At 44.0% G+C, this 26,970-nt stretch overlaps 1 protein-coding gene across 1 annotated transcript in view; it reads right to left on the minus strand.

The window, feature by feature from the left end:
- Positions 1–617: 617 nt before the first annotated feature.
- Positions 618–26,970, minus strand: part of MYO19 (myosin XIX) — an 833,713-nt gene continuing 807,360 nt past the window's right edge. The window contains exons 25-26 of the mRNA XM_044285692.1: positions 2,684–2,837; positions 618–1,395 (exon numbers count right to left, since the gene is read on the minus strand). Coding sequence (XP_044141627.1) covers positions 1,345–1,395; positions 2,684–2,837 — 205 coding nt within the window. The 3' untranslated portion in view covers positions 618–1,344. The remainder of the gene's footprint in view (positions 1,396–2,683; positions 2,838–26,970) is intronic.

Here is a 26,970-nt window from a genome sequence, read left to right on the forward strand (position 1 = left end):
GGTGATTCAAGCTTGTGTTGTTCTCCACAACTTCACCAGGATTCACGAGGCTTCCTCTTCTGTTGACATGGAAAATCTTCCTACGTCTTCAGATTTGGATTTGGAAAGGACCCTGCATAGACGACCTGGGACTGCAGGCATTGCAGTTCGGGAACTCTATGCAGACTACTTTTCAAGTCCAGAGGGGTCCGTGCCGTGGCAGAGGGATGCTAGTCGTGGCAGTTTTTGAAATCTTCTGGGCTCTTTAGTTTTTTTTATTTTCTAGATAGATTCCTGAAATTTAGTGTTGTAGTTGAGTGTAGGGACTCGCAAGATAATGAGGACCCTTGACGTGGGCTTGCGGGCTGAGATTTTTTGGACCTCACACATTTGAATATGCATCTAACGTGATAGAATTGATGTTTTGGTCTAAATCTAAATTATTCTAGTCCAAAAACATTTCTAATACCTCATCATGACCATATCCCCAAATAAAGATGTCGCTCACCCAAATAAAGTGTTGCTTAGTGAGGAAAAGTGTGTGGTGTTTCTTTTTTCAATAGAAATTGGTAAAAGGAAATGTTTTCTGTAGCGTGCCTAAAAAAAAACAGTCGACTACTTTTTGGCCCAAACAACATTTATGTAGAAGATTGAGCTAAACATAATAAACTGGAAGCCAATGGGCCCAACATTTTAAGAAAAAACATATAAAGTGCTTGTAACAAAAAGATTAAACATGCTTATAAATTCAGAAGGTCCTGAGTAAATGATCCAGGAGTAAACGTGGACCGTGGCCTGACATTGGCCTGTTGAGGTCCCCCAGATGTGAAACTGCCCGGGTAAAGGGGCTGACCCACTTGATGCATTGGGCCCTGGGGGAGTCCATAGTGGGGTTGTTGGTGGTATGCTGGACCTTGTGATGTTTGTGGCGCAACTTCAAATGGTCCGGCACTTTGCTGCTGTCCGGCATTCTCAATGTCCACTTTCATGGCATTTAGCTTGCCCAGAATGTCCCCATGGTTAGGTAGACTAAACATTTTTATTACGACCGCTAAGGACGCGAGGCATTAATGATGCTCTAAAGGAGTGACATGCCTCAATAGCTGTCCTAAGCCCTGTAATGTTTTCTCCTCCACTCCTTCACTCCTCCTCTGGGCCAGAAATTCTATGAGGCGGGCATCAATAGCCTCCCGACTCTCTGGCCCAGAGGTAGAGGGAGGGAGTTGGCGGCGCCGTCTGGGCTGGGGCTGGACAATCCGTGGTGGACTGCAAGGTGGTAGGGGGGCCTCGGCCAGCGTGGAGTCCTCCGGGTCCTCAGCCGGCGTTGGCGAAGGAGTTGCCTGGGGAGAAAATCCTGCAGGGGGTTCACTGGCCGACGTGTCTGAATCTTGTGAGGGATCCAGACTGTCCACAGTACTGTATTAAAATAAAACAAAAAATCAAAACACATTAGATCATTTGATTTCCACATTACAAAAGCACATAGATTTCATTATGTGCAAAGCAACCGTGCAAATACAATATATATACGGAGTGGCAGCATACATCAGAGATTAGAATTTACACAACGAATAACTGCTTCAATGTGAAATGTGGAAATCCGTTTGGAATTGCATTTGGATCTATTGATGGGATAAGTCTTGTAAAGGCCTATTGTTTCGGAAATGGGCAAACATTGTTTGCTGCTTGGAGCTGTCCAGCCTCTGAAGAGGAGTCCTCATTCAAGGACCAAAACCAGTGCTGCAATTGAGGCCAACTCATCTGTATGTGCCCCGCTACCAACATGTCAAGATACAAATTGTAATTTGAACCTAGTAGAACCTCATTTACAGAGAAACAACATGTACCAGGCCACATGGTGAGAGTACTAGTTGTAATCCTGCTGCTCAAGCGTAGTTGCAACCTCAGCTTTACACTTTAGCCTAGGATGTGGTTATTGACATTTCATAGGAGCAATGTAAGGAAACCATGTGGGGTTTGGTGCAAAACCATTTCAGCAATATAAATTACTATGCCAGTACGTAAAGGGTACCCATTTCCCAAACAATCAAAATTTTGATAATATGTCGCTATGGGACAAATCTCATGTCGCCCTAAAATATTTTGCAAAAAAACCCTAGTCCGGGCTCCCATTAAAACGGGAGGGTTTTGGAATGCTTTTTTAACCATTGGTGTGTGACTAGGAGCCGACATACACGATGATCTACTGTATGAGGAAATAATGCGTGCAGTGCGCAAGTGTCATCTCTATTCACTTTTCTGGTTCCAAGTGGAATCATCTATGTTCCAGGAGGGACCAAAAATTGCTTCAACACAAACCAAACTGAGAAGGGAGCCGCCATCTGCACACTTCACGTGTCGTCTCATCATTCATCTCATAAGCGGTGGGCCCTGGTTTGACTCCACCCCTAAACTGATGTAGGCAACCAACACCAGGCATGGACAAACTGTTGCCCTCCAGCTGATGCCCAACTACAACTCCAAGCAGGACCGAGTAGCTTTCAGCTATTCTATCATGCTGGGAGTTTCAGTTGTTAAAGAGCTGGATGTAGTCAGTTATGACATGGCTGCCCTACAGAAAGTATAGGTCTTCAATAGAACAACACAACTGTATCCATTAATTTCTGGAACACTTTAGCTTGCCTTTAAAAAACGTAATTGTGAAAATATGACACATTTTGAAAATAACGTAAAAAATACTTACGGCCTCAATTCCATTACTGGCCGCAGAAACTGTAATTGGGCCGTATATATACAGGCACGTTTGCTTGATGATCCCTCCCCACTGCGGCCTTTGCTGGTCAGCTCCCGCCGGAACTGGTCCCGGCAACTCGCCCAGTGGGTTTTCGTTTGTTTCACTGTTTAAAAATGACATAGAAGACAATTGTGAGGTAAAAAATTAAGAAAGGGGAAAAATAGACGCCTCATTAATAAACCATGTACAGGCCTTTAGGCAAAAGGAGGCTGGACCACCCTGAAAACACTATTGTCACCTCTGGGAAATTCAAACTATATCTTAGGGCAGGGCCGGCTCCAGGTTCATGTGGGCCCTTGGGCGATAAATCCCAGTGGGCCCCCGTGAGGCATTTTTTTTACATTGACATGTCCCCCTGTGGCTCCCACACGGTATAATGACCCCCAGTGGCCCCTATACAGTATAATGACTACTAGTGGCCCTTCACACAGTATAATGACTACTAGTGGCCCTTCACACAGTATAATGAACCCCCAATTCCTCCCCCCCCCCCACTGTATTATGACCACCTGTGGCCCTGCATTCAGAATAATAACCCCCAGTCGCCCCCATTCAGAATAATGACCCCCAGTAGCCCCCACACTGGGGGAATACTGTATGGAGGGGGCTCTGGGGGTCATTATACTAAATGGGGGACACTGAGGGTCATTATACTATGTAAAGGGCCCTCACAGTATAATGACCCCACAGTGACCCTCCATGCAGAATAATGACCCCCAGTCGCCCCCACACTGGGGGTTATACTGTATGGAGGGGGCACGAGGGGCTATTATATTTAATGGGGGCTCTGGTGGTCATGTGCAGCGCTCCACGTTTTTGTATCCTGCAGAGTCAAGTAAAAAATGCATACGTTAACGTATATGTTTTTTTTACAATGGAACTGTATGGTGAACGGACGCCACTGTACGGCATCAGTCTGAGGATTGTATGGTGAACGGACACCACTGTACGGCATCAGTCTGAGGCATCTGGTAACGCATACATTTTTGGTATACATTAAATGGATGGCACAAATGGGATGTGAACCCAGCCCTAGTGTCAGAATAAGCCCCAGTACACAGCGGAGCAGCGTGGCGGAGAGGGAGGCCGCCATGTACTGACAGAGCGCTACCTGGTCCTGGTGGTCAGGGGTGAGGACTGTGCTTCCCAAGGATCATTTTCTACTGGGAAATACAGGGCACAGTATAATACACTAGAATCTATATAATATAAAGATATTAGCCCTCCCCCGAATAATAATACAATTAGGCGGTCATTTATTACATAGAAATACGTCTATGCTAGGCTACTTTCACACTTGCGTTCGGGGCTCCGCTTGTGAGTTCCGTTTGAAGGCTCTCACAAGCGGCCCCGAACGGCTTCGTCCAGCCCTAATGCATTCTGAGTGGATGCGGATCCGCTCAGAATGCATCAGTCTGGCACCGTCTGTCCTCCGCTCCGCTCAGCAGGCAGACACCTGAACGCTGCTTGCAGCGTTCGGGTGTCCGCCTGGCCGTGCGGAGGCGCGCGGATCCATCCAGACTTACAATGTAAGTCAATGGGGACGGATCTGTTTGAAGTTGACACAATATGGCTCAATTTTCAAACGGATCCGTCCCCCATTGACTTTCAATGTAAAGTCTAAACGGATCCGTTTGCATTATCATGCAAACGTATCCGTTCTGAACGGATGTAAGCGTTTGCATTATAGGTGCGGATCCGTCTGTGCAGATACCAGACGAATCCGCACCTAAACGCAGGTGTGAAAGTAGCCTTAGGCGTATTTCTGACACAGATTGTGGCACAAAGGTCCTTAGCACCGCAATCTGTATCTTTTCCCGCTCATGCCAGGTCTAAAAAAGGATGGCGTGGGCAGGGAAAGGGATACAGTTATGGCCATGCAGTTATTGGATACCACCGCCATATAGTAATAACACCGCCATACAATGATAAAACCACCATACAGTGACCGGATAAAAGGGTATAAGAGGGCACAGTACAGGGAATGACTATGGGCACTGCACAGGGTATGGTAAGAGGGCACAATGCAGGGTATAAAGGGGCACAGTACGGGGTTGGGGGCACAGTCACATGACCCTGTGATGTTAGAAGGTCCTTATGGTGAATGCGGTTCAGATGCCACCATAATGAGAGGCAGAGGAGTGAGACAGGGGCCCGGGGCCCTGGATGGACAGGAGGGGTGGACACAGCAAGTAGGTGGAAGGGGCTCTGAGGGGAATTCATACAAGAAGGGGCAGGAGGTCTGTGCAGGGCAGCAACAGGAGATAGGAGGGTGAAACAGGAGCTCTGGATACATGAGGGAGGAAAGGAGACAGCAGGGGCCCCATGAGGATGAGATAGGACAGGATATGGGGGGGGGGGGCAGGTGTCATGGGGGCAAACTGCTTAATGAAACAGTAACACAACTAAATAGCATGAAGCAGCAGCCGATCGAAGAGACCCCCCCTTCTGTCCCACAGACAAGAGACATTCACAGTGCAGACTGCAGACTCACTCACAGACTGTCTACACACGTCTCTGCTCCAGCTCCAGCCTCCAGCCCTCCGGTCTCTCTCCTCAGGCAGCGTGTGTCCTGTGTAGAGGGGGTGTGGTCTGAGTCTCTGCAGCTCAGGGGGCCCCACCAAAGGGGTACTGCGTAACTGAAATGACAGCAGTGAGAGCTCCCATCTGTATTGATGGAAGTGCTCATAGCAGCTCAGTGGGCCCCCCCAGGAGCATTGGGCCCTGGCACTTGCCCGGGGATGCCGGGTTATGACGCAGGCCCTGTCTTAGGGCCACACAGAGGGCAAGGACAGCACAACTACATTGATAACACTTACCTAATTCGGCCCGGCCTCGGCTATCAGCCTTGGCCCATTCACTTCGCCGCATGCTCCGTGCCACTTTCTCCCACGAAGCATCCTTTTTAATTCTGTCGCTATAGGCATTTTGCCGGGTATCCCACAGCTCGGGCCTTTCCTGGACGAGTGAAATGAGTTTTTCTACATCCCAGCGAGGCATGGTGGATGATATTAATAAACCTCCTGCAATGGCTGCTTCTCCTCACACAAGCTGTTTACCACAGATGTCTAGAAATTTGCATATCCTGTCACCTAAAACTTCCTGTCTTTTTTTTTTCAATTTATTGCCACAAGTTTGGCCAGACAATTTGCCCATGCCATAAGAAGAAATAAAACGGGCGCGGACGCAGATGACAAACGGGTGTGCAACCGCGTTTTTCACGGCCCCATAACTTGAATGGGGCCGCAACCCGTTAGCCGTGAAAAAAATAGGACAGGTTATATTTTTTGACGGGCAAGAAACACGGGTCATGGACGCGGGTGACAAAACGGTGCAGTAGCCGAGTTTTCAACGGACCCATTGAAAGTCAATGGGACCGCAGAAAAAAACGTTACACGGGCCAACGGCCACGGGTGCACACAACGGTCGTGTGCATGAGGCCTTAGAAGAAGTGTTATCTAGATTGATTTATTAACCCTGTAAATGCTGGCAGTTGTAAAGAGTACTTAGGTGTTATTGCATGCAAGGTGTCTGCATGCAGCCTGATCTGATGGGTGGTGGCAGCTAAGATTAATTAGTTTCAGATGATGGAGTGCTGACAGAGGGAGGTCCAGTGTGACTCTACAGGCTCCCCTCCTGCATTTAAGTCCCTCATCCTGACAGTCTTGCATCCAACATCCACAATTTGGGGACCACAAAACACAGAGATGGTTAACTTTAGAAAATAGTACATTTCTGGAAAAATTTTGACTTTTTTTAATAAATAAAAACTTAAGCTTAAACCTATTGGCTCAAATTTACCATTAATCTGATGTACAATGTGTCAGAAAAAAAATCTCAGAATAGCTTAAACAAGTGAAAGCATTCCAAAGTTATTACCACATAAAATGGCACATGACAGAGTCCCAAAATTGGGCTTGGTCAGGAAGGGGGTAAATGGCCTGGTTTGGAAATGGTTAATATCAACCCTATCCCCCTCTATTATCACCATAGTTAAATTTCTACGCCATCCCCTATGGTCTACATCTTCACATATTGGTCTGTATACTTAATATCATCCCCAATATCTTCATTATTTTGTTGTTCCCACTAATTTGTTGTCCCCCCACTAATAAAAGCATTTTTTCCATCATTTATGTCCATTCTCTTCCATAAGCAGTCCTCCCTACATCATTTCATCCATCCATCCATCTGAATTTTTCAACCCCAATATATAAATGCGATTAAATTTAGCTGGAACTTAGTATTAATTTCTTGTTATGGCCAATTTTCTTTCAGTGACACTTTTCACTGAAGCCCTGATTAGCGAGGCCAAGGACATCTTCTCAGATAGGGACATTCCAGGTTTAGTTACTTCTTCCTCATGTAAACAGGTCTTTTGTGATTTATATGTAAAATATAAGGAAAATATCAAATCCTGGTGGGAAGTAAAATCTATTTAGAGCATAAAATTGTTCCTAAGGGTCTTTGCCTCCAGGTCAGAACAGCGGATCGTATTTCATCTGCGAGTCTCACTACGAAATGGGAGGATGAATTGACCCGGAGCTCTAATGAGGATCCTCCTAGAGGAAGAAAAATTACCTCGAGCAGTCTTCAAGAACAGGTAAACGCAGCCTTGAAATTCAAGGAAGATCCTGACTTCAGTAGACGTGAGTCATCACTACAAACTTTGGTGGAGAGATTCCAAAATCTACTGAAGGAGAGGGGAAACAGGCAATTTTTCCGCGATCTCACTGAATTTAGAGAAAATAGGGCATATAAACAACCAAATGTGAATAACCTCCCAGTGACTTCAGAAATTTCATCCTCTGATATGGAGTCCTCGGACACTGAGTTTTAACATCGTCCCTATAGCGGAGGGAACTCATTTGGACCTAGGAGACGCGGTAGACGATGGCCACGTGGAGGAGGAGGAGGGAGACGAGGGATGTCACTGGGATCGAATTACCCCACTGCACCATCGTCTCCATCTCCCTCTTGTTCATCCAACATACCATCTCTCTCTCAATCTGCCCCCTCTTTTTTAGAGAAGACTCAGGTCCCTTACCAGTTAAGGGAACGGGGCCGGGTGGACAAAGCATAATGAATGATCTCCAGATTATTAACCTCACCTCGCAGTCTAAGCACAACAGAGATTGATGTACTCAAGAGAGGGTTGTCGTTTGTACCCACTACCAAGTTCTGCCTTTTCACTTGGACTAAAGATCTGCATTTATTTGGTAGACGTTTAAAATGGCAAACATTTTTCAAACACTCAAATAGGCAAACCTGTGATAATCTGGGACTCAATGTGAGTGATTATGCAGATTTCCAATTACTCATGGATCTTGAGGAAGAGGGAGGACGAGGATCAGACCATGGCCCTTAAACAGATTTGAAATTGAAAAGCAAAAGGATGCCCCCTCCCTTTAACTATGAATGTATTGACATCTTCCTTCAAATGGTGATCTCAGACCTAGAACAACTTGATAAGGTACATCCGAGTAAATACAATCTCTCACAAATAGAGATGCGTGCTTTACAGTCATTGGAGCGGGATAAGTCGCTAATCATTAAACCGTCCGATAAGGGGGGTAAACTTAGTGATTTTCGATCAGCCGCTCTATACACGAATGTGTTTAGGCTTGCTTGAGGATAAAAGAGGATATAGTATGTTGCCATCAAATCCCACTACCCAATTTAGGATTGAACTAAAGGGAATCCTTGATGTAGGCCTATTGGAAAAGGTGATCACCCCAGTTAAATATGAATTTATCCTCCCTACCCATCCATGTATTGCCACTATTTATGGATTGCCGAAAGTCCATAAAGGGACCAATCCATTGAAGGGTCGACCAATAATCTCAGGGGTTAATTCCCTCACCTCAGAACTGTGGCATATACCTTGATCGTGTCTTGAGTCAGTTCGTCGTGTCCCTACCGGCATACACGAGGGACATGATGGACTTTCTTAATAAAATTGATACCATTAGTCTTGATCCTGGATGTCTCCTAGCAAGCATTGACGTTGAATCCCTATATAGCTCTATACCACATCATAGGGGACTTTTTGCAGTAGAATATTTTCTCAAGACTAGGGGGATACACTGCAGAACTCATAAGGTTTTCATTTTGAGGTTTCTTGAGTTCATACTGACCCACAACTTTTTTCTATTTAATGGACGCTTCTTCCCCCAGCTCAGGGGGGCAGCTATGGGGAGTCCCTGTGCCCCCTACATTTGCAAACCTCTTCCTGGGCTGGTGGGAGGACACCTGCATCTTTCCAGACCAGACTACATGGTGGTCAGACAAGATCATTGTCTGGACATGTTATATTGATGACATCTTTCTGGTCTGAAGGGGTGGGGCAGATGAATTCAGTAAGTTTATAACTGAGCTCAATGACAACCATATTGGCCTCAAATTCACATTTGAAATTGACCCTAAGACGATCGCCTTCCTGGATGTTCGTGTCACGAAGGATGGTGACAAATTAACTACCGACATCCATAGAAAGGCGAATTCCCTGTTACACTGGGAGAGCCATCATCCCTACCCCTTAAACGGGGGATCCCGAGGGGACAATATCTTCGTGTGCGAAGGAATTTCTCGGACAATCAGACCTTCTATAATGAGGCAAGGAAGCTCCAAACGAGGTTTAGAGAGAGGGGATACCCTCAGAACATCTTAAAGAAGCTTTTAAAAATGCAGCACATCAGGATCGTACTAGTCTCCTAGTCCCGAAACATAGAGGTGATGAAAAAAGTCAACCCCCTCGGATCATATCTACTTTTGACTCAGCTAATGAACAGGTTATGATGACACTGAAGAGATATTGCCCATACTTCAGATGGACCCTGATCTATGTGACATCTTGACAAAGAAACCGAGCGTGAGTTACAAACGTGGTAAGAGTCTTAAGGACCGCCTTGTCCATAGCCATTATACCCCCCTATTAGGGCGGGCACTTGGTTTGATCGTAAACCTTCAGGCATGTTTAGGTGCGGATCATACAAAGCATGTAATTATATGTCAACTTCCAAGACCGTGACATGTGCGGTCACAGGACAAATTGTCAAAGTCAGGGATTTTTGCAACTGTCGTAGCAAGGGGGCAATCTATATTTGTCAGTGTCCTTGTCCAAAGGACTATATAGGCAAGACTATTAGAGAAGTACGGAGGAGAGTCTGTGAACATGTGAATGATGTCATTAAAAAGAACATCACACCAGTTGCCTCACATGGTAATGAAATCCACGGGGAGGGACCCTAGATGCCTGAAATTTTCTGTCCTGGAACTTGTTCCACCGTCACCAAGGGGCGGGAACTGGGAAAGACAAATTCTACAGAAAGAATGCACATGGATCCATTGTTTTAGATCACAGGCTCCATTGGGCATAAATGAGAGATTAACCTTTTCCCGTTTCTTTTGAATACTATATACTGCACATGTAATGCCCCTATTCAGGGCCGGCGTCATAACCCGGCATCCCCGGGCAAGTGCCGGGGCCTAATGCTCCTGGGGGGGCCCACTGAGCTGCTATGAACACTTCCATCAATACAGATGGGAGCTCTCACTGCTGTCACTTCACTTACGCAGTACCCCTTTGGTGGGGCCCCCTGAGCTGCAGAGACTCAGACACGCCCCCTGAGCTGCAGAGACTCAGACACGCCCCCGCAGCTGCAGAGACTCAGACACGCCCCCGCAGCTGCAGAGACTCAGACACGCCCCCGCAGCTGCAGAGACTCAGACACGCCCCCGCAGCTGCAGAGACTCAGACACGCCCCCTGCAGCTGCAGAGACTCAGACACGCCCCCTCTACACAGGACACACGCTACCTGAGGAGAGAGACCGGAGGGCTGGAGCTGTGTGAGTCTGCACTGTGACTGTCTCTTGTCTGTGGGACAGAAGGGGGGGGGGAACTCTTCGATCGGCTGCTGCTTCATTCTATTTAGTTGTATTACTGTTTCATTAAGCAGTTTGCCTCCCTGATACCTGCCCCCCCCCCCACATCTGCCCCCCACATATCCTGTCCTATCTCATCCTCATGGGGCCCCTGCTGTCTCCTTTCCTCCCTCATGTATCCAGAGCTCCTGTTTCACCCTCCTATCTCCTATTGCTTCCCTGCACAGACCTCCTGCCCCTACTTCTTGTATGAATCCCCCTCAGAGCCCCTTCAACCTACTTGCTGTGTCCACCCCTCCTGTCCATCCAGAGCTCCTGTCTCACTCCTCTGCCTCTCATTATGGTGGCATCTGAACAGCATTCACCATAAGGACCTTCTAACGTCACAGGGTCATGTGACTGGTCCCCCCACCCTGTACTGTGCCCACTTATACCCTGCATTGTGCCCTCTTACCACACCCTGTGCAGTGCCCATAGTCATTCCATGTACTGTGCCCTCTTATACCCTTTTATCCGGTCACTGTATGGTGGTTTTATCATTGTATGGCGGTGTTATCACTATATGGCGGTGGTATCCAATAACTGCATGGCCATAACTGTATCCCCTTCCATGCCCACGCCATCCTTTTTTAGACCTGGCATGAGCGGGAAAAGATACAGATTGCGGTGTTAAGGACCTTTATGCCACGCCACAATCTGTGTCAGAAAAACGCCTAAGGCTACTTTCACACCTGCGTTTAGGTGCGGATCCGTCTGGTATCTGCACAGACGGATCCGCACCTATAATGCAAACGCTTACAACCGTTCAGAACGGATCCGTTTGCATGATAATGCAAACGGATCCATTTAGACTTTACATTGAAAGTCAATGGGGGACGGATCCGTTTGAAAATTGAGCCATATGGTGTCAACTTCAAACGGATCTGTCCCCATTGACTTACATTGTAAGTCTGGACGGATCCGTTTGCCTCCGCACGGCCAGGCGGACACCCGAACGCTGCAAGCAACGTTCAGGTGTCCGCCTGCTGAGCGGAGGACAAACACTACCAGACTGATGCATTCTGAGCGGATACGCATCCACTCAGAATGCATTAGAGCTGGACGGATCCGTTCGGGTCCGCTTGTGAGAGCCTTCAAATGGAACTCACAAGCGGAGCCCCGAACGCTAGTGTGAAAGTAGCCTAACATAGACGTGTTTCTATATAAAAAATGACCACATAATTGTATTATTATTCGGGGGTAGGGCTAATATCTTTATAGTACACTACGTGCAGAATTATTAGGCAAATGAGTATTTTGACCACATCATCCTCTTTATGCATGTTGTCTTACTCCAAGCTGTATAGGCTGGAAAGCCTACTACCAATTAGGCATATTAGGTGATGTGCATCTCTGTAATGAGAAGGGGTGTGGTCTAATGACATCAACACCCTATATCAGGTGTGCATAATTATTAGGCAACTTCCTTTCCTTTGGCAAAATGGGTCAAAAGAAGGACTTGACAGGCTCAGAAAAGTCAAAAATAGTGAGATATCTTGCAGAGGGATGCAGCACTCTTAAAATTGCAAAGCTTCTGAAGCGTGATCATCGAACAATCAAGCGTTTCATTCAAAATAGTCAACAGGGTCGCAAGAAGCGTGTGGAAAAACCAAGGCGCAAAATAACTGCCCATGAATTGAGAAAAGTCAAGCGTGCAGCTGCCAAGATGCCACTTGCCACCAGTTTGGCCATATTTCAGAGCTGCAACATCACTGGAGTGCCCAAAAGCACAAGGTGTGCAATACTCAGAGACATGGCCAAGGTAAGAAAGGCTGAAAGACGACCACCACTGAACAAGACACACAAGCTGAAACGTCAAGACTGGGCCAAGAAATATCTCAAGACTGATTTTTCTAAGGTTTTATGGACTGATGAAATGAGAGTGAGTCTTGATGGGCCAGATGGCTGGATTGGTAAAGGGCAGAGAGCTCCAGTCTGACTCAGACGCCAGCAAGGTGGATGTGGAGTACTGGTTTGGGCTGGTATCATCAAAGATGAGCTTGTGGGGCCATTTTGGGTTGAGGATGGAGTCAAGCTCAACTCCCAGTCCTACTGCCAGTTTCTGGAAGACACCTTCTTCAAGGAGTGGTACAGGAAGAAGTCTGCAAGGTAAGAAAAACATGATTTTCATGCAGGACAATGCTCCATCACACGCGTCCAAGTACTCCACAACGTGGCTGGCAAGAAAGGGTATAAAAGAAGAAAATCTAATGACATGGCCTCCTTGTTCACCTGATCTAATCCCCATTGAGAACCTGTGGTCCATCATCAAATGTGAGATTTACAAGGAGGGAAAACAGTACACCTCTCTGAACAGTGTCTGGGAGGCTGTGGTTGCTTCTGCACGCAATGTTGATGGTGAACAGATCAAAACACTGACAGAATCCATGGATGGCAGGCTTTTGAGTGTCCTTGCAAAGAAAGGTGGCTATATTGGTCACTGATTTGTTTTTGTTTTGTTTTTGAATGTCAGAAATGTATATTTGTGAATGTTGAGATGTTATATTGGTTTCACTGGTAAAAATAAATAATTGAAATGGGTATATATTTGTTTTTTTACTAAGTTGCCTAATAATTATGTACAGTAATAGTCACCTGCACACAAAGATATCCCCCTAAAATAGCTAAAACTAAAAACAAACTAAAAACTACTTCCAAAAATATTCAGCTTTGATATTAATGAGTTTTTTGGGTTCATTGAGAACATGGTTGTTGTTCAATAATAAAATTAATCCTCAAAAATACAACTTGCCTAATAATTCTGCACTTCCTATATATAGATTCTAGTGTATTGTACTGTGCCCTGTATTTCCCAGTAGAAAATGATCCTTGGAAAACACAGTCCTCACCGGTGACCACCAGGACCAGGCAGCGCTCTGTCAGTACATGGCGGCCTCCCTCTCCGCTGCTCCGCTGTGTACTGGTGCTTATTCTGACACTAGGGCTGGGTTCACATCCCATTTGTGCTATCCATTTAATGTATACCAAAAATGTCTGCATTAACAGATGCCTCAGACTGATGCCGTACAGTGGTGTCCGTTCACCATACAGTTCCATTGTAAAAAAACATATACAGACGTGGACAAAATTGTTGGTACCCTTTGGTCAATGAAAGAAAAAGTCACAATGGTCACAGAAATAACTTTAATCTGACAAAAGTAATAATAAATTAAAATTCTATAAATGTTAACCAATGAAAGTCAGACATTGTTTTTCAACCATGCTTCAACAGAATTATGTAAAAAAATAAACTCATGAAACAGGCATGGACAAAAATGATGGTACCCCTAACTTAATATTTTGTTGCGCAACCTTTTGAGGCAATCACTGCAATCAAACGCTTCCTGTAACTGTCAATGAGACATCTGCACCTCTCAGCAGGTATTTTGGCCCACTCCTCATGAGCAAACTGCTCCAGTTGTGTCCGGTTTGAAGGGTGCCTTTTCCAGACTGCATGTTTCAGCTCCTTCCAAAGATGCTCAATAGGATTGAGGTCAGGGCTCATAGAAGGCCACTTTAGAATAGTCCAATTTTTTCCTCTTAGCCATTCTTGGGTGTTTTTAGCGGTGTGTTTTGGGTCATTGTCCTGTTGCAAGACCCATGACCTGCGACTGAGACCAAGCTTTCTGACACTGGCTAGTACATTTCTCTCTAGAATTCCTTGATAGTCTTGAGATTTCATTGTACCCTGCACAGATTCAAGACACCCTGTGCCAGACGCAGCAAAGCAGCCCCAGAACATAACAGAGCCTCCTCCATGTTTCACAGTAGGGACAGTGTTCTTTTCTTGATATGCTTCATTTTTTCGTCTGTGAACATACAGCTGATGTGCCTTGGCAAAAACTTCGATTTTTGTCTCATCTGTCCACAGGACATTCTCCCAGAAGCTTTGTGGCTTGTCAACATGTAGTTTGGCATATTCCAGTCTTGCTTTTTTATGATTCGTTTTCAACAATGGTGTCCTCCTTGGTCGTCTCCCATGTAGTCCACTTTGGCTCAAACAACGACGGATGGTGCGATCTGACACTGATGTTCCTTGAGCATGAAGTTCACCTTGAATCTCTTTAGAAGTCTTTCTAGGCTCTTTTGTTACCATTCGGATTATCCGTCTCTTAGATTTGTCATCAATTTTCCTCCTGCGGCCACGTCCAGGGAGGTTGGCTACAGTCCCATGGATCTTAAACTTATGAATAATATGTGCAACTGTACTCACAGGAACATCTAGTTGCTTGGAGATGGTCTTATAGCCTTTACCTTTAACATGCTTGTCTATAATTTTCTTTCTGATCTCTTGAGACAGCTCTTTCCTTTGCTTCCTCTGGTCCATGTCGAGTGTGGTACACACCATATCACCAAACAACACAGTGATTACCTGGAGCCATATATATAGGCCCAATGGCTGATTACAAGGTTGTAGACACCTGTGATGCTAATTAGTGGACACACCTTGAATTAACATGTCCCTTTGGTCACATTATGTTCTGTGTTTTCTAGGGGTACCATCATTTTTGTCCATGCCTGTTTCATGAGTTTATTTTTTTACATAATTCTGTTGAAGCATGGTTGAAAAACAATGTCTGACTTTCATTGGTTAACATTTATAGAATTTTAATTTATTATTACTTTTGTCAGATTAAAGTTATTTCTGTGACCATTGTGACTTTTTCTTTCATTGACCAAAGGGTACCAACAATTTTGTCCACGTCTGTACGTTAACGTATGCATTTTTTACTTGACTCTTCAGGATACAAAAACGTGGAGTGCTGCACATTTGTATACATTAAACCGATAGGGAAAAACGTGATGTGAACACACATTGGGGGGAAGGGGGGGGGCGTACTAAAATTTGCTGTGGGGCCCAGTCAGTTCTTAGCTACATCACTGCACATCTCCTTCTCTCCTCCAGGCCTGGCTCACAGCTGCAGCGGGCCGCCGGAGAGAAGGAGCGCAGGGAGCTGCGGTTACTGAATGACAGCACCACCGGCTCCCCTGCAATGATAGGTATGTGAGGGGGCCACTGGGAGGTCATTCATCACACTGTGAGGGCCCCTTACACAGTATAATGACTCCCAGTGCCCCCCATTTAGTATAATGATCCCCATTGTCCCTCCATTTAGCATAATGACCACCAGAGCCCCCATTAAATATAATAACCCCTCGTGCCCCCTCCATACAGTATAACACCCAGTGTGGGGGCGATTGGGGGTCATTATTCTGAATGGAGGGTCATTGTGGGGTCATTATACTGTGAGGGCCCTTTACATAGTATAATGACCCCGAGAGCCCCGTCCATACAGTATTCCCCCAGTGTGGGGGCTACTGGGGGTAATTATTCTGAATGGGGGCGACTGGGGGTAATTATTCTGAATGCAGGGTCACAGGTGGTCATAATACAGTGGGGGGGGGGATTGGGGGTTCATTATACTGTGTGAAGGGCCACTAGTAGTCATTATACTGTGTGAAGGGCCACTAGTAGTCAATATACTGTATAGGGGCCACTGGGGGTCATTATACCGTGTGGGAGCCACAGGGGGACATGTCAATGTAAAAAAATGCCTCATGGGGGCCCACTGGGATTTATCGCCCAAGGGCCCACATGAACCTGGAGCCGGCCCTGCCCCTATTTGTTTGTTAATGGCCCCATTGAATTTTTTAAGTGTTCCTAAAATTGGGCCTGATGCGTGAAGCATCTAATCTTGATGTATCGGAATGGACATTAGCGACATATATTATGTCGCTGTCTATTGACGGCCACTGACTGTGGACCGTGTTCTGAAGAATTCTGTAATTGTGGTGTTTACATATTTTACGCTACCTTAAAATCAAATAGCCACATTTAGGGATCATATGATTCCAAAACTGGCTGGTTAACACACTTATTATTAATTGGGTGACTAATGTGTTTAACCGATAACGCGCAGAATGCTATATCAGTAAGGGATAGGCCGGCTTTATGAATTATTAACTATGCTACATACCCATTGTACGATTCATACATGTTTAAGTACTCCCTGCATTAGTATATGCGATCTGACATCTGTGGAACGCGGTGAGAAGGAAGTAAGTGCTCACCTTGCGTTTCACCAGCAGGAAACCTGGCAGGTCACGTGATCGGGACACGTGGGCGGATGTTATCTGGGCTATGCGTTCCACAGCCCGGAACTTGTTTTCTGGGCACCAGAAACCACGCTTTGGAACGCTATGCGTTCCACAGACCGGAAACTGACGTCAATACCGGAAGTCCAGCTGTCCATCAACGGTATCTGTGGCGCACTAATTGATAGCAGTTTAAATATGGAAGGGACAAACTAGCAGTTCACTTGCATGGGGAGCGCTGAACACGAGGAGGCTTGGAGAATGTGAGTTATACTGATTATGCATATTGAATGAATTGATATCTACCTGTCACTGATCTTTGGTGATCTCTTTTGATCCCAGCTTGGGCTCTATCAAGGCCATCCGCATTGGGATGACAGTGACGTTTTCTGAGCAAGGTGTACCAGACCTTCAGCTGTGAGTGTTTACTACACTATTGACTTTTGATATATGTCTCTAGGGATATTTCTTTGATATCAGTATATTATTTCTGTTTAACAGGATGTGGAACACACTTTTCTCCAGTCTTCGAAACCTGCGGCTTCAGCACTGATATCAGTGCCACTTCTGATATCTGTGGTTAATATGTAATGGTGCTCTATTTTAAGCTGATCAGGCTCAGACTGCTCTCCATTAATATAATATGCATAGTGGCCATCTGATTATGTAACCTGGTGTTGCCCCAGTATATATTGTGCCACATCAGTGCTTGACAGATTATAATTTTATACTGAATTGATATCTTTACCTCCTGATGATCCCATAGTATTGACTAGGGGGAAACGCGTCAAGGTTTAGTCTGGTAGTTAACCATCTGGTTAACCCTGATTATATGTATATGTATAGAATGCACCTTTTGCAGGAAAAGATGTATTTTTTAATGCCACCATTAACTTTACCATATATCTTACTGGATAACGGGAAACAAAATTCTGTGTGTGGCAAAATTGAAAAAATAAAATACTAAATTCCACCAAGGTTTTTGGGGTATTGACAACACAGCATTCACTGTACACTAAAAATGACCTCACGTCCTCATTCTGCGGCTCAATCCAAATGCGGTAATACAAAACTTGTATAGGTTTTGTTTTACTACTTAAAAAAAAAATTGGGAAAAAAATATTTAACATTTTTCTTTGTATTGCCATATTCTGACAGCCATAACTTTTTTATATTTCGGTCCACAGAACTGTGTGAGGGATTGTTTTTTGTGTAACAAACTTCTATTGTACGTGTTTTTGATCAGCGTTACTTAATTTTTTGGGGGGACAAAATGACCTAAAAAAATTTGAATTGCGCGATTTTTTTTTTTTTCCCATTACGGCGTTCACAGTACAGGAATTTTTTACTAATATTTTAATAGTTACCTAATATGTTTATTTTTTTATTGTTTATATATTTTTGAATGTAAAAGTGGGAAAGGGGGGTGATTTAAACTTTAAAAGTTTTAATATATTGGTGTTTATTTTTTAACTATTAGCCCCCTTAGAGGCCTAATACATGGGATCTTTTGATCACCTCTCCTATTCACCCTAATAGATCTCTATTAGGGAGAATAGGATTTTTACAGTCTCCATTCTGAGCTATGCCTCATGCAAAGCTCTGTATGGAGATTACTATGGCAGGCCTGGAGCAATTCAGAAGCGTCCTGGCTGCCAGAGCAACTGATCGGAGCCCTGCGATTTCACTGTGGGGGCTCCGATCGGAAGGCAGAGGGAGACGCATCGTTCTGCCTCCACTCACAGGTGCCGCGATCAGCGGTGATCACGGCACCTAAGTGGTTAAATAACGGGGGTGGAACAATCATATAGTACATGACAATTTCTTTAAAAGCTAGAACCAGCCCTGTACCTCACATGGATCCTGAGATCTCTCCCTTCATTCATCTACTACATTTATATGAATCTGGCAGCTCAAGGAGTGTCTCTTTTCTTCTGTAGCTGAGGAGGCATGTTGATGCTCTTCCTATCACAGCTCAGGAGGAAGTTGAAGGATGAAACGGAGCATGTGCAGACTTCTCAGTGAGCCGGACAAAGAAATAAGAGAAAGAACAAATCGCAGGTGGCGCTATACAAATACATTTTATTGAATAACTTAGTAGCTATAATACATATTTAATTACATGCAGTCACAAAAGTATTCAGATACAAGTGCTGGTTTTAGCGATGAGTGAAGCGCACTTCAGATTATAGAACTATAGCAGTTTCTGTCAAAACTTACGTACAGAGATCCGTTGCGATACAGCATTTAAATGTATGGGCTCCGCCAAGGTGAAATTTGTTATCTCCTAAGTCTAGCCAAACTACGGTGAATAGCCTCTTACTTCGATTTTATAACTTGAAAACAATTTTAAAACTGGCTTTGGTACCTACTAGTAACTAGTGCCTGACTAGATTGTTTTCAAGTTGAATAATCGAATGCTGAAGTTAAATCAACGAAGTATCGCATGACGAATTTCCTTGGTGGAGTCCATACATACGGTTCTCCGTACAGCATTCAAAGTTTTGACCCAAGCAACTTCGTATCTATGATTCGAAATGCGGTTCGCTCAACTCTAGCTGGTTTGAAAACTGTAGAACATTTTCTTGGCACAACCCCTTAAACAGAGGTTCGCTCAACTCTAGCTGGTTTGAAAACTGTAGAACATTTTCTTGGCACAACCCCTTAAACAGACTGAATATTGAAATATAGCAAAGGAGTGTGGTTGTTAAATGTGCATTAAATTGTATTTACTCCAGCAATCTTAATAAAGGTAACTGATTTTTTTATTATGTAATTTTAAAATGTCATTGTAGATGCATGAAAATCGAAATATTATTTGGCATATTACACATGCAACAGTTATTTCATTTGTTGGACTGTCAAATTCCATGACTGTATAAGGAGTTAAGAAAAAAAGAAAAAAATTTAGCAGCATTTACGAATCTATAGCAAAAAGTCTCTATAGTGGTGCCCGCAGTGTTTGATACCAGTCTGTAGAATCCCCAAATCATCCAGAATAAATAAAAAATAAAACTGCAGCAGTCTTAAATTTATGCTGGTTTATTCACCAAATTGCGGTTTTGACCTCTCGGTCTTTCTCAAGCAAAACGTCAAACTGTTGCAATTTTTGGTGACTAGACCAGCATTAATTGCTGCAGTTTTATTTTTTATTTATTTTGTATAAGGCGTTAGGCACCAAAAGAAATATCAAAATAAAATGTAATTTTACTTCATAACCTTAAAAACATTTTTTCTATTTTCATTAGTAGCCCCAACATGCATTTGTTACATAAATACTTATCTACATACACATAGTTAGCAATTCATTAAACACATCAAGCATGAAGCCAATTTGGACAGCTATATAGGTAGGGCCTTATTGTCACAGTGGTGTCTCTATACTATACAGTGAAACTTTGGGCAGGTTTTTGTATAGTGAAATAGAGTTACTTATTATTAAGGGGGTTATTTACTAATAGACAATTGTCTTCCTGGCATATTTCTGGCGCAGATTGCGGTGCAAAGGTCATTTGCGCCCTAATCTGAGACTTTTCCCTGCACACGCCAGGACTAAAAAAGGGGGCATGGTGTGGGCAGGGAAGGGCGTGGGCTGGCAGGCCCGCCTCATTTATAATTTGTTATGCCTGAAATTTAGGCCAGCAAGGGAGATGGCGTAGATTTAGACCGGCGGTGGATGCACCAAAGTTATGAAGAAGCCAGTGCTTCTTCATAACTTTAGCGGATCCACCGCCAGCGTATGTGGTTATAGATGCCAGTCTAAATGGACCCCCTAAGTTTTGTCATTCAAGTGTCTCAAATTCAAATTTTCAAGGTGCTTTTTTTTAAAGGGTTTTATCAAGAAAAACTAGCACCTTGACCCGAATACTTTTGTAATGTAGTTAATTTTATCATAGCCACTGTTGTTTAATAAAACGTATCTGTATGGCACCACTTGCAGTTTTTTTTACTCTTTTGTCCAGCTTAGATGGCTGCACATGTTCAGTTTCATATTTCAACTGCCTCCTGAGTTGTGATAGGGGGAGAGCTGCAGCAGAATGGACACACCCCCTTTGCTGCAGCAGAATGGACACTAGTCTCCATCCATTCAAAATGGATCAGTTTGTATTATCTTTAACATAGCCAAGATGGATCCGTCTTGAACACCATTGAAAGTCAATGAAGAACGAATCTGTTTTCTATTGTGTCAGATTGTGTCATAGAAAACAGATCCGTCCCCATTGACTTACATTGTGTGTCAGAACTGATCTTTTTGGCTCAGTTTCGTCAGACGGACAGTCCGCCTCCAAAGCGGAATAGAGACGGAACGGAGGCAAGACTGGTCAGCTTCTCTTGCTCTACAACATGCATATTAATTTATGATGCTATGTAACCCTTACAGTTCTGGAATGTATCCACTAAATCATATTCATAAATCAATATAATGCTATGCGAATCCCGTCAGTGCTGGGAGGTCAGGCCGGGTGCTGTGATGCGGACTCGCTGCTGGAGGAACGCTCGTCTGCAATGGGCCTAAGAGTTAATCCTGACAGCCCAGAGAATCTTCAGAAGGCCCACGGCTGTCATGGTAAACAATCAGAGCCAGGCTTGGACTGGCCCACTGGGGAGCCGGTGAATCCCTCGGTGGGCCCCTGAGCTAATCAGTAAGGAGTCTTTCTGCCCTCTTTCCTGCACAAGCAAGAGCTGTCACTGCATTTCTCTTGTTGGAGATCCTATAGCCATTAGGGCCCCCCTGGGAGGCAAGTAAGACAGCGGCAGAAATTTGAACTATATCTGCGTCCCAATTAAACAGTTTCAGATGTGGAAAGATTGAACCGCCAGAGGAAAAGCTATTTCCAGCGGTGGTCACTTTAAAGAATAGGGCAGCACTAGCAGGCATGACATCACAAGTAGTATTGAGCGTAAATATTAAAAAAGCTAATTTTTATTGCGATTATCGGCACTTTGAGAATTTGCGAATATTTAGAATATAGTGCTATATATTCGTAATGACGAATATTTTTTTTTTTTAACACACAGTACACATCAGGTGATCAACCCTCCCTTCTTCTTGCTTGTGGGCCAATGAGAAGGCTTTGTCATAGCTTAGCAACATCCCTAGCAACCAATAGAAAAGTTGCCTACCCCTTACTATACAAGAACCTGACCAGCATCTATTTTCTAAAGTTTATTGCAGTTATGAAAGAGACAGCAGTGTCATTGCTGTGCTCTGTGCTTTGTGTTATTACATTACAAAAACAACACAATAGAAGCTCTAAACATGTGTAGGCTTAAACAGCACTCCAGTGTCATTCAGCAAAATAAGGGGGAGGAGTATCGTTATCTAAAATGTAACTTTTAATTCAATATGCAACTAAAACAAACCACTATGATGCAATATCTAAAAGACATAAGGGGTCCAAGCAACAACCTGCACCGCCTCTCCCTATCCGGTCAATGGCCGCCCGTGTCACGTGACCACGGCGCTGGCGACACACGCCGACGCCGAAGATGGGGGGTGTTCCCTTCAGGAGAAGCGCGGGCAGGTAATAATATTTAAACCCCACAGGTTAGGTGCTTTATCGCGGCTGGTAGATTATTTTGTTCTTTGTTTCCCCCAACCATAGGGGATCTGCCATATAGAGGATTATCATACCCTCCTGACCGACCAGCATTGGATCACCAAATCCTTTGCAGATTTGCATCCCAGCACCCAGGGGTGGCAAATACAAGTTTAATTACTTGACCCAGTTACTACTGCAGGGTATATAACCGCGTTTTTTTTTTTCCTTTTTGCACTTTTTCCCTAGGAGAGTCGACATGGACAGAAACATGCCAAGTCTGGTGGTCACTAGGAATGTATTAACTGGCCACTTTCATCTTTAGATTTAGAGATCAGGCCTGAAGTAGGGACAGGTATCTGGACGGGGTCGAGGCTATCGGGACGGGTGCTCTGTATAGACAGGCAGAATGAAACAAGTCCCCTTCCTCTCTCGTAGGGTCGTTTAGGGCACAGCTCTGCATCGACTTTACAGACGCCACCCCACAGTGTGACCTCTTATCCGGCCTATACCTGATGTCCTTTGATAGATCTACCTAGACACCCTCGCTGATCCCAGTATTTCCATTGGTCTGGTAAGACTGCTCGCACCTTTCACCAGGTGGAGCAGGTTTATATTTTCTCTACCAAAACTGGGGCACCAGGCTTGGACCTCTCATGTCTTTTAGCTATTGCATCATAGTGGTGTGTTTTAGTTGCATATTTAATTAAAAGTTACATTTAAGATAATGATACTCCTCCCTTCTCTAGGGGGCTTATTTTGCTGTTATTACATTAGACAGCTAAAATATATATATTTCAAATAGTTAGGGGGAGATAGTCAGTGTAGGTTAGATTAATCTATAGTGTAGCAGATATTGCCGAAAATTCGCAAGTGCGGACATATTGGAGCACTCTATCTGCATATAAAGCTATTCTAATGTTCTGGCGTGCCAACCATTTTCTCCAGTCTCAGAAAACTTAAATCAGCTTGAAAAATGTAGCATAAGTGACCCACGCCTGTATTTTGCACGCATTACACGAATATTGCATTGCAGACTTTCCTAATCAAGAATATAATCTCAAATTTGTGAATATACAGTTGCAAGAAAAAGTATGTGAACCCTTTTAAATGATATGGATTTCTGCACAAATTGGTCATAAAATGTGATCTGATCTTCATCTAAGTCACAACAATAGACAATCTGCTTAAACTAATAACACACAAAGAATTAAATGTTACCATGTTTTTATTGAACACACCATGTAAACATTCACAGTGCAAGTGGAAAAAGTATGTGAACCCTTGGATTTAATAACTGGTTGAACCTCCTTTGGCAGCAATAACTTCCACCAAACGTTTCATGTAGTTGCAGATCAGACGTGCACAACGGTCAGGAGTAATTCTTGACCATTCCTCTTTACAGAACTGTTTCAGTTCAGCAATATTCTTGGGATGTCTGGTGTGAATCGCTTTCTTAAGGTCATGCCACAGCATCTCAATCACGTTGAGGTCAGGACTCTGACTGGGCCACTCCAGAAGGCGTATTTTCTTCTGTTTAAGTCATTCTGTTGTTTTACTTCTATGCTTTGGGTCGTTGTCCTGTTGCAACAGCCATCTTCTGTTGAGCTTCAGCTGGTGGACAGATGGCCTTAAGTTCTCCTGCAAAATCTCTTGATAAACTTGGAAATTCATTTTTCCTTCGATGATAGCAATCCGTCCAGGCCCTGACACAGCAAAGCAACCCCAAACACCATACTTCACAGTTGGGATGAGGTTTTGATGTTGGTGTGCTGTGCCTCTTTTTCTCCACACATAGTGTTGTGTGTTTCTTCCAAACAACTCAACTTTGGTTTAATCTGTCCACAGAATATTTTGCCAGTTCTGCTGTGGAACATCCAGGTGCTCTTGTGCAAACTGTAAATGTGCAGCAATGTTTTTTTTGGACAGCAGTGGCTTCCTCTGTGGTATCCTCCCATGAAATCTATTCTTGTTTAGTGTTTTACATATCGTAGATTCGCTAGCAGGGATGTCAGCATATGTCAGGGACTTCTGTAAGTCTTTAGCTGACACTCTAGGATTCTTCTTCACCTCATTGAGCAGTCTGCGCTGTGCTCTTGCAGTCATCTTTACAGGACGGCCACTCCTAGGGAGAGTAGCAGCAGTGCTGAACTTTCTCCATTTATAGACAATTTGTCTTACCATGGACTGATGAACAGCAAGGCTTTTGGAGATACTTTCAACAATTCTTAATCGTAGGTCTTCTGAGAGCTCTTTTGTGCGAGGCATCATTCACATCAGGCAATGCTTCTTGTGAAAAGAAAACCCAGAACTGGTGTGTGTTTTCTATAGGGCAGGGCAGCTGTAACCAACACCTCCAATCTCATCTCATTGATTGGACTCCAGTTGGCTGACACCTCACTCCAATTAGCTCTTGGAGATGTCATTAGTCTAGGGGTTCACATACTTTTTCCACCTGCACTGTGAATGTTTACATGGTGTGTTCAATAAAAACATGGTAACATGTAATTCTTTGTGTGTTATTAGTTTAAGCAGACTGTGATTGTCTATTGTTGTGACTTAGATGAAGATCAGATCACATTTTATGATCAATTGTGCAGAAATCAATATCATTCCAAAGGGTTCACATACTTTTTCTTGCAACTGTATAACAAATATTCTACAAAATATTCGCAAACTATTGCAAATTTGAATATTTCCCCTGCCGCTCATCACTAAACCAGGGCTGGTTTTAGACAAAATGTGGCCCTGACCAAAATCAAAAGTGGGGCCCCAAATCTTGTAATAATGTGCTAAAAAACTTTGTCCGACACCTGACATCCCTGCCAATCAGCTGTTTGAGCAGATTGTGCGTGCTGTTAACTGCTGTCCCATAGACATATAGCAGTGAGCAGGATTTATCTATAGTGTAGCAGATATTGCCGAAAATTCACAAGCGTGAAAATATTGGAGCACTTTATCTGCATATAAAGCTATTCTAATGTTCTAGCGTGCCACGCATTTTTTCCAGTCTCAGAAAACTTATAATGCATGCAAAAAAACTGCCTGTCCAAAAAAAGAAGTCACCACCAAAAAAAGAAAAGGTCACACACTTTAATATTTCGTGGACCGCCTTCAGCTTTGATTACGGCATGCAATCGCTGTGGCATTGTTTTGATATGCTTCTGCAATGTCACACGATTTATTTTCATACAGTGTTACACAAATTTTTCACCAAGATCTTGCATTGATGATGGTAGAGTCTGACCGCTGCTCAAAGCCTTCTTGAGCACATCCGAAAGATTCTCATGGGGTTAAGGTCTGGACTCTGTGGTGGCCAATTCATATGTGAAAATGATGTCTCTTTCACAATTTGAGCACGATGAATCCTAGCATTGTCATCTTGGAATATGCCCGTGCCATCAGGGAAGAAAAAAATCCATTGATGGAATAACCTGGTCATTCAGTATGTTCAGGTAGTCAGCTGACATCATTCTTGGAACACATACTGTTGCTGAACCTAGACCTGACCAACTTCAGCAACCCCAGATCATAGCACTGCCCCCACAGGCTTGTACAGTAGGCACTAGGCATGATGGGTGCATCCCTTCATCTGCCTCTCTTCTTATCCTGATGCGCCCATCACACTGAAACAGGGTAAGTCTGGACTCATCAGACCACATGACCTCCATCCATTGCTCCAGAGTGCAATCTTTATGCTCCCTAGCAAATTGAAGCCTTTTTTTCTGGTTTGCCTTACTGATCAGTGGTTTTCTTACGGCTACACAGCTGTTCAGTCCCAATCCCTTGAGTTCCCTTCGCATTGGGCGTGTTGAAATGCTCTTACTTTCACTATTAGGCTACATGCACATGACCCTAGTTGTGTTTTGCGAATCCGCAAAACACGGATGGCGGCCGTGCGCATTCCACAATTTGCGGAACCGAACAGACAGCCTTTAATATGACTGCCTATTCTTGTCTGCAAAGCGCGGACAAGAATAGGACGTTATTTTTTTTTGCGGGACCACGGAACGCATCTTTTGCGGCCCCATTGAAGTGAATGGGTCTGCATCCGAGCAAACAAAAAAAATAATAATTTTTATTTATCCAAAAAATAGCAAATTTGCCAAAAATTGGTAAAAAATAGCAAATTTCCAAGTTTCAATTTCTCTACTATAATACACAGTAATACCTCCAAAAATAGTTATTACTTTACATTCGCCATATGTCTACTTCATATTTGGATCACTTTGGGAATGATATTTTATTTTTTGGGGATGTTACAAGGCCTAGGCCCCTTTCACACGGGCGTTGCGGGAAAATGTGCGGGTGTGTTGCGGGAACACCCGCGATTTTTCAGCACGAGTGCAAAACATTGTCATGCGTTTTGCACTCACGTGAGAAAAATAGTGCGTGTTTGGTACCCAAACCTGAACTTCTTCACAGAAATTCAGGCTTAGGATCGATGTTCTGTAGATTGTATTATTTTCCCTTATAACATGGTTATAAGGGAAAATAATAGCATTCTGAATACAGAATGCATAGTAAAATTGCGCTGGAAGGGTTAAAAAAATAATAATAATTTTTAACTCCCCTTAATCCACTTGCTCGCGTAGCCGGCATCATCTTCTGGCTCCTTTTCTGAACAGGACCCGGGGTGAGCATTAAATACATGAACAGGACCTGTGATGACGTCAC

Source organism: Bufo gargarizans, chromosome 3, assembly GCF_014858855.1.
Source record: "Bufo gargarizans isolate SCDJY-AF-19 chromosome 3, ASM1485885v1, whole genome shotgun sequence".
Lineage (NCBI taxonomy): Eukaryota > Metazoa > Chordata > Amphibia > Anura > Bufonidae > Bufo > Bufo gargarizans.